Below are 9,474 nucleotides of genomic sequence, written 5' to 3'. Positions count from 1 at the left end.
GGGTGTTACTATTATCAAGAGAATTCGGAAGAAGCGAAATATGTCTGGGGAAATATCTAAAGATGCTGGTTTAAATTCAGAAGAAGAAATGCGTCGCTGTATGATCGAAATTCTGGATAAGCTATCAATGGAAATATCCACCCGTTTCACAAATTTGGAAAAGCTTAATGACCGTTTTGGTTTTCTTTGTGATTTTGAACAAATTATAGAACTAACCAGAGACTCATACAATGACAAACTCGTCGAAATTAAAGAAAAATGCCAGCAACTTGCCGAATCCTATCCAGATGACTTGGATAACGAAGATTTATACAGTGACACTTCTCCTACTTTTTCTAAGGAGAGCGAAGAAAAACGAAGAACAAATTGGATTTTCGCCAGAAAAAGTTTTGTTATACATTTCTTCAATGGGACTGGAAGCCTACAAGACGTTAGCGACAGCTTTAAGAATACTACTCAGTATACCTGTATCAGTTGCATCTTGTGAAAGATCTTTTAGCAAACTTAAATTGATCAAAACTTACTTGAGATCGACCATGAGTCAGAGTAGACTGACCAATCTTGCGATTCTCTCAATAGAATGTGAAACTGCTTCAACTTTAAATTACAATGATATGATATGTGATTTTCCAGCGATCAAGGCTAGAAAAGTGCATCTTTAAGTTCTATCACTATTTTTAAGAAAGATATAAGCCAAAAGATATAAGACAAATTCAAATACTGAAGAGTATTCGAGTAAAAATTAATATTTTTCATTGTTATTCAGATTATTACATTGTGAGTGTACAACTCTTTGTCCTTTATAATAAATTTTGTAAAAAAATTTGTTGAAGTATTTTTTGAATATTAGAAAACAGTGAATATCGTTTTTCCGCCCCCAAGACGTTGCGCCCGGGGCGACGGCCCCCTTCGCCCCCACCTAACTACGCCACTGTGTTCGTTACATGTCCAAATTGGTTTTTACGTTTATCTAGGTCAAATACTTTAGCCCCTAGAGCGTTTTAAAGGTTAAGAAAAATGCAATTTTTCTCCAAATGTTACATTTTTTGTGAACGCTATTGCCACGCCCCTGGTAGGGATAGAGGGGAGGTTGCGGGCTTTCCTGAAAGCCCCAGGGGTGTACTAACTCGCAAAATGGTTTTGATCCCTCCCGGCCCCATACCCCCCCAACTGTAGTGAAAAAATGTGGGGAAATGATAACAACCAATTTTCGCCTATTGCCACGCCCCCGGTGGGGCCTTGGGGCGTTTTAAAAGGTTAAGAAAAATGTAATTTTTCTCAAAATGTTACATTTTTTGCGAACGCTATTGCCACGCCTAGCGTGAACAAGGCAGTCAATTTGATTTCAACCAAATCGAGAGGTAAGAAATTTTAAAAATGTATCTATATTGTACATATATGAGCGTAAATACAACACGTATTTCCATACAAATGTATGTAAACTAGCCTAGGCCTAGCCAAGCACCATTGGTCTCGACTAAGTGTATCAGACCGTTGGTCTCGACCAGGGTTAAGTATGGCGAACCATGACATTGATCTCAATATACAGTCGAATATCGAAAATGTTTACCAAAATGCCCCAAGGGCAATTAAATTTTTCGAATTACTAATTTTTTCAACTCATCTCAATATTAAATAATAAATATATATTTTAATGGCTAACTTACATTACACTTTATACCCTTTTGTCAAGATGTTGATGCTTTCAACAGCTGCTTCGAAATCTACACGAAATATACACAATCTTAATCATTATTGCTAACATCAATATTATATTCCACCTTCGACATTGTCAATTAAGCCTATCGAATAGCGTCGTATTAAGAACTATTTGAATTGTAAAACCGTAAGGACCAGATTTTTACCCGGCCAAGGAATGTCACCTCGTCAGCATAGATTGAGATACTTATGGGCAGGTATTCTGATGCTAGTCTGACGAAGGCTAGAATAAGTCACCAGGTTATCAGAAAGGCTAGCGATGGTAATTTCGGGCGAGTTATTAGAAGTGTCGTAATAAATATTCTGATACTTCTTACACTGAACAAAATGGGAGTCATTATTCCTATTATGCCTCTTGAAGATCGCTGATGTCATTGATGTGGCATTCATTTTTGGTGCCGTCATAATGAGCTTAATTTGTGCTAATTTCACAACCGTATAGATATCAGTATGAAACCCTTAGATCTATGTATCCGAATAGGGATCAAATCGCCTTAATAGCACCGAGGAGGAGTCTACTGAGCCTGGATTCTCTGTGACTGATGAGAGGTCGCGGTACATGCTTCAATAGATGTATACATATATATAAGAACATAAATGGAAAACTTTATATATAGTATACGGAGAAGTTGCTTTGAGCACATTATCCAATTTTAATATCCATTCATATGCAGCCCTGCTGCTCCTACGCTACAGTCAAATTAATTACTAATGACTTTTTATTGCTTGTATGAACATCTGAATGCCGGACAGACATATGGACACCATATTTTTCGTTTGATATATCTATTCGATTGAATTTAGGTATTACAAATAAATATTTTTCTCAGAGAAAAAACTATGAAAACAAAACGAGGATATGATATTCTGCTTCATCCAATGACTGTTATAATTGTGCATAGAATCGAGCCTACGCGCCATAAATATGGAAGTTTTTGATTAAACCTTTATTGCCCATTTTTCTTCTTGTTTAATGGTGCCGATACTGCTTACGCGGTTATAGCCGAGTTAGCAACAGCGCGCCAATCGTATCTTCTTTTAGCATTTTGGCGCCAATTCGAGACACCAATTGCAGCCAGGTCCTTCTCCAACGGATTGGAAGGTCTTCCTCTGGATTCCCCGGCGGGTACTGCGTCGAGTACTTTCAGAGCTGGAGTGTTTTCATCCATACGGACGACATGACCTAGCCAACGCAGCTGCTTAACTTCTCAATTGCCTACTCAGTCCGAAGTAGCACCTAAATTTATGAATTTGTATAGTCTCATTAATATTGTAATTAACAAATCAATCTTCGTGCTTTTAATTTTATTAAGTTTGCGGATATATTTTATAATTTAATTACCTAGACAAAAACGCAAATGCGTTTGGTTTGAATTGCAAACGTCAAAATTTCACTTTTCATTTGACACCATAGGACATTTTCACCCAATCTCAACACAGATAAAAATGTTACCGTTTGCAACACAGAAAAAAAAATTTACCTCCATTTCCATTTTGGAAAAAGAAAACGTTATTTTTTTAAACGCACGGTGTATAATGGTGACACATGCTCTTAAACGCGTACGAACATTATCACCACAGACCACCGGAATACATCAAATATGTAAACAAATGATGTTTTAAGTAGTAAAAGTCAATTGTAATTTGAAAAGTAAAAATAATGACATACTATTATAACTATTTACAAGTTAAAGATTTATATTTCAGTTGAAAGAAATTTATTGTTAAATGCTTTATATAAATTATTTATGTTTTCTTGCACAAAAAATTATTACTTTATAACTACTAAGCTTTTGTGTGCCAATTTTCCAATAACGACTCATTTAAACCACATAATATCAAATAAAACGATTTAAAAATGTAGACAGTTTTTTAATTTTGCAAATGACGTCACTAAAGAGATGTTATCTATTTAAGTGACAAAAATTAAATAATTGATTTTAATGTACCAAATTGTTTATAAATATAAAAAAAAACTGCAAATCTCTATGAACATTCCTCTTGGCTTTTCCTTACGCATCTAGCTACTTTTCTTTTAAAATCCGGATACGACTCTCTCCACTCCTTAGCAGCATCAACATTAGCTGGAGATTCATCGTTTGGATCAGCCAGCATTGATATCACAGATATCAATATCGTTTCAACGGTGTGTACTGGTAACCAACGTTCAGATGCCTTTTCGTAGCCCCATTTATCATCGCCAGGCTCGTGTAGAATAGAAATACATACATCTCCGTTCTTTTCAATGTTAGGATGCCAAATTTCTGTCACGAACTTCATTCGTGGAGGACGTAAGGGGTACTCTTTCGGAAAATACAAATGCGCTTTAAAGAAACCTCCTTCACTGCAAATAAAATAAAGAAGTATAGTATTTCTTGAATTAAGCACTTGTATAGTATAAGTGAATGAATAACAATAAAAACTTAAAGAAAACAAATTTCGTATTGTTAACCCTCATCGAGACCCTCGGGTCTGGCCAGGCATATTTTGTTTTTAAATGTTATTTAAATATATTTAGAGTGTAGCAAACGACTTCCGCTTCCAGGTAGCTTCCTAGAATTTTATTGTCTACAGAATTCAGAAAAAAAATTCATTGATATCGTGTCGAAAAGGACGAAAAACGATATTATAATATTACACCTTAGTGCACCAATGGTGCTTGGCTAGACCCTATATATTTTGTATGAAAATATATGAACTTTGGTATGTTTCAATCACTTCGCACGGTTGATTTATCTGTTTTCATGTTTGTTACATGTCCAAATTGGTTTGTATGTTTATCTAGGTCAAATACTTTAGCCGCTATAGCGTTTTAAAGGTTAAGAAAAATGTAACTTTTCTCAAAATGTTACATTTTTTGTGAACGCTATTGCCACGCCCCTGGTAGGGATAGAGGGGAGGATGAGGGCTTTCCTGAAAGTGCAAACCGGTGCAATTTATTTGACCCACCTAGGTCAAATACTTTAGCCGCTAGAGCGTTTTAAAGGTTAAGAAAAATGTAATTTTTATCAAAATGTTAGATTTTTTGTGAACGCTATTGCCACGCCAAGAGTGAACAAGGCAGTCAATTTGATTTCAACCAAATCGAGAGGTAAGAAATTTCAAAAATGTATCTATATTGTACATATATGAGCGTAAATACAACACGTATTTCCATACAAATGTATGTAAACTAGCCTGGGCCTAGCCAAGCACCATTGGTCTCGACTAAGTGTGTCAGACCGTTCGTCTCGACCAGGGTTAAATATGGCGAACCGTGACATTGATCTCAATATACAGTCGAATATCGAAAATGTTTACCAAAATGCCCCAAGGGCAATTAAATTTTTCGAATTACTAATTTTTTCAACTCATCTCAATATTAAATAATATATATACATATATTTTAATGGCTAACTTACATTACACTTTATACCCTTTTGTCAAGATGTTGATGCTTTCAACAGCTGCTTCGAAATCTACACGAAATATACACAATCTTAATCATTATTGCTAACATCAATATTATATTCCACCTTCGACATTGTCAATTAAGCCTATCGAATAGCGTCGTATTAAGAACTATTTGAATTGTAAAACCGTAAGGACCAGATTTTTACCCGGCCAAGGAATGTCACCTCGTCAGCATAGATTGAGATACTTATGGGCAGGTATTCTGATGCTAGTCTGACGAAGGCTAGAATAAGTCACCAGGTTATCAGAAAGGCTAGCGATGGTAATTTCGGGCGAGTTATTAGAAGTGTCGTAATAAATATTCTGATACTTCTTACACTGAACAAAATGGGAGTCATTATTCCTATTATGCCTCTTGAAGATCGCTGATGTCATTGATGTGGCATTCATTTTTGGTGCCGTCATAATGAGCTTAATTTGTGCTAATTTCACAACCGTATAGATATCAGTATGAAACCCTTAGATCTATGTATCCGAATAGGGATCAAATCGCCTTAATAGCACCGAGGAGGAGTCTACTGAGCCTGGATTCTCTGTGACTGATGAGAGGTCGCGGTACATGCTTCAATAGATGTATACATATATATAAGAACATAAATGGAAAACTTTATATATAGTATACGGAGAAGTTGCTTTGAGCACATTATCCAATTTTAATATCCATTCATATGCAGCCCTGCTGCTCCTACGCTACAGTCAAATTAATTACTAATGACTTTTTATTGCTTGTATGAACATCTGAATGCCGGACAGACATATGGACACCATATTTTTCGTTTGATATATCTATTCGATTGAATTTAGGTATTACAAATAAATATTTTTCTCAGAGAAAAAACTATGAAAACAAAACGAGGATATGATATTCTGCTTCATCCAATGACTGTTATAATTGTGCATAGAATCGAGCCTACGCGCCATAAATATGGAAGTTTTTGATTAAACCTTTATTGCCCATTTTTCTTCTTGTTTAATGGTGCCGATACTGCATACGCGGTTATAGCCGTCTTAGCAACAGCGCGCCAATCGTATCTTGTTTTAGCATTTTGGCGCCAATTCGAGACACCAAGCGCAGCCAGGTCCTTCTCCAACGGTGTCAAAAGTGACGTGGGAGCCTCTTTTTGGGAGCGACTTTTTGTTTGTCGAAAGGAGATATTTCGTCTTGCCCTTGTTCACTGCCAGACCCACTTGTTTGTTTGTCTGGAGAAAGCAGAACTAACGGCGCGGGTGTTGAGACCAGATATTAATATCATCAGCAGACGTCAGCAGATGTACACTCTTATAGAAGATTGTACCTGCTCAATTAAGTTCTGCAGCTGCAATTATTTTCTCCAGCAGCAGATTGAAGAAGTCGCACGATGGGGAGTCGCCTTGTCTGATACCACGTTTGGTATCGAACAGCGCGGAGAGGTCCTTCCCGATCCTGACGGACCTTTTGGTATTGCTCAACGTCAGTTTATACAGTTCTAACATGACATTTCTAAAATGGTTAAAAAATGCTTACGAAAAAGTTTTAAAATTGGTAAATATAAAAAAGTGTTGGAAAAATTATGTATTTTGAAGAGGTAAGTTTATTATTGTACTAGTGTAATTAAAAAATTCAATTTATGTATATTTTTCAGGCGTTTATGATGCAGTACTCCGTGCATAGCGGTCATTTTTATGACTAAATACATACGACACTAATACTTATAAATTCTTAAATTTTTCGTTATATTATGTCGAAAAACGTTTATATTGAAGATTTTTTGGCTGTACCATCACAAAATGAAGAAGACGAAGACTTTTCTGATGCCGAAACTGATGAAGATATTGAAAAAATTCAGAGTACTGTAAACTTTATATCGGAATCACTTGTCGACACGAAATGTACATTATCACCGAAGAGACATCATTGTTTGTCCCCGATAACCAGGATGTTCGTATCATAGACACTGAGATTGATCAGCAGCAAACATCAACTACTCAGTTGCCTAGTACTTCTGGTGCGAACCTAGTATCTAATGCAAATAATATCACGTAATACTAGACCGCCATCCATTTTCATGAATAGTGCCGGTGCTAACAGATCTAAAAAATCTGTGTCTGCCATCAAGAGGAAAAAAGAAGATTTATCTGGGAAAAAAACACCTTTTCAACCAGTATCTTCTATGTTTACCGGAGACACAAACTTACCGCCACCAACATAGGATTCGAAACTCCTCTACGGTATTTTTTGTGGTTTTTTGATGAAGAATTACTCAGGCATATTGCAGAAGAAATGCTTAAATTTAGTATTCAAAAAGATTCCAAATTACAACTGCTGAATTGAAAAAGTTCTTAGGGGCCTGTTTGCATATGAGCTTTGCACCATTGCCAAATTTGCGAATATATTGAACATCTGAATTGGGTTTACCACTGATAATGGAAACGAAGGCGATCAATTACTTCACAAAAATCTGTCAATTTCTTCATTTCAATGACAATACATTGATGCGCCCCACAGGTAATCCAGAACATGATCGTCTTCATAAAATAAAACCTATTTTAGAAACACTTAAGAAAATGTGTCAAAGTGTTCCGCTTAAATGGGGGTATAAACTGCTGGTTCATTGCGGCGATCGTGGGTTTGCTTACGACTTTGAAATATATTCGGGAATAGAAAACGATCCAATAAATAAAACTTTTTATGTTTATAAGTTTATCATGCTAAGTCAAATTATTTGAAATTGTTTGATTTTCTCATTATGCCAAAAAAAAGTGTACCTCATGTGGAACAGAAATAATAACTTAATTTTTTATAATAAGTAATTATTATTTTTTTATTTTTTTCCTTAACTTCTTATCCTACGCCAAACAACATAGTTTTTTTTTTTTTTAATTATGCTTTGTAGGGCTAATTCCAAACGTTGCGCATGCTTTCGTCAGACCATATTCTACAAAGAAGCTGAAGCATTATCCTTACCAGTTCTTCACCGCCGAAAAAGCGGTCTTGAAAAGCTCGGCCGGCAATTCATCGGCCGCTCTGTTGTTCTTCAGACGGGTGTCGCACAGCTTGTCGCACGCATTTCGGCCTCTTTTTCTGTCTGCAAATGCGTCTCGCTTCCCTTCTCAGCCCTCGGTATCTATCCCATTCCGAACGTGTTGCTGTCGATCGTAACGTTACGAGGTAGGCAGTCTGTTTTCTCTCTGCTGCGACATGGCACTCCTCATCGTACTAGCTGTTTTTTTTTTTTTTGCATTTTCCGAAAACCAACGGTTTCGTTTGCAGCTGTACGAAGGCCGTCTCAGTTCCCTTATACCGAGTTGCTGATGAGTGCTCTCAGAGAGCGGGAGTGCAAGCCGAGTAGAAAATCGTTCGGCTGTCTGTTGTGATTGCAGCTTCTCGAAGTCGATGGAAAGAAACATAAATCTTTCGCAGAACTTTTCTCTTGAAAACTCGTAACGTCGACTCATCGGTTGCTGTCATCGTCCAAGCCTTTGCACCATAAAGCAGGACGGGAATTATGAGTGACTTATAGAGTTTGGCTTTTGTTCGTCGAGAGAGGACTTTACTTTTCAATTGCCTACTCAGTCCGAAGTAGCACCTGTTGGCAAGAGCAATCCTGCGTTTGATTTCCAGGCTGACATTGTTGGTGGTGTTAATACTGGTTTCTAAATAGACGAAATTATCTACAACTTCAAAGTTATGACTGTCAGCAGTGACGTGAGAGCCAAGTCGCGAGTGCGACGACTGTTTGTTTGATGACAGGAGATAATTCGTCTTGCCCTCGTTCACTGCCAGACCCATTTTCTGTGCTTCCTTGTCTAGCCTGGAGAAACCAGAACTAACAGCGCGGATGTTGATCCCGATAATATCAATATCATCGGCATACGCCAACAGCTGTACACTCTTATAAAAGATTGTACCTGCTCGATTAAGTTCTGCAGCTCGAATAATTTTCTCCAGCAGCAGATTGAAGAAGTCGCACCAAAGGGAGTCGCCTTGTCTGAAACCTCGTTTGGTATCGAACGGCTCGGAGAGGTCCTTCCCGATCCTGACGGAGCTTTTCGTGTTGCTCAACGTCAGTTTACATAGCCGTATTAGTTTTGCGGGAATACCAAATTCAGACATCGCAGCGTAAAGGCAGCTCCTTTTCGTGCTGTCGAAAGCAGCTTTGAAATCGACGAAGAGGTGGTGTGTGTCGATTCTTCTTTCACGGGTCTTTTCGAAGATTTGGAGCATGGTGAATATCTGGTCGGTTGTTGATTTGCCAGGTCTAAAGCCACACTCATAAGGTCCAATCAGTTTGTTGACGGTGGGTTTTAATCTTTCACACAATA

At 37.3% G+C, this 9,474-nt stretch overlaps 2 protein-coding genes across 3 annotated transcripts in view; both read right to left on the bottom strand.

Moving 5' to 3' along the window:
- LOC126764251 (ubiquitin-conjugating enzyme E2 G1-like) overlaps positions 1 to 9,474 on the bottom strand; it is an 88,283-nt gene that overhangs the window by 2,073 nt on the left and 76,736 nt on the right. The window lies entirely within an intron of this gene.
- Positions 3,571 to 9,474, bottom strand: part of LOC126764221 (ubiquitin-conjugating enzyme E2 G1) — an 82,642-nt gene continuing 76,738 nt past the window's right edge. For both annotated transcript variants that reach the window (XM_050482020.1, XM_050482021.1), the window contains one exon: positions 3,571 to 4,063. In XM_050482020.1, the coding sequence (XP_050337977.1) occupies positions 3,706 to 4,063 (358 nt within the window). In that variant the 3' untranslated portion in view covers positions 3,571 to 3,705. The remainder of the gene's footprint in view (positions 4,064 to 9,474) is intronic.

The sequence above is a fragment of the Bactrocera neohumeralis genome, unplaced genomic scaffold, assembly GCF_024586455.1.
Source record: "Bactrocera neohumeralis isolate Rockhampton unplaced genomic scaffold, APGP_CSIRO_Bneo_wtdbg2-racon-allhic-juicebox.fasta_v2 cluster09, whole genome shotgun sequence".
NCBI classification, from domain to species: Eukaryota; Metazoa; Arthropoda; class Insecta; order Diptera; family Tephritidae; genus Bactrocera; species Bactrocera neohumeralis.
The sequence above is the reverse complement of the archived record's forward strand: the minus strand, read 5'-3'. Positions and strand labels throughout refer to the sequence as shown.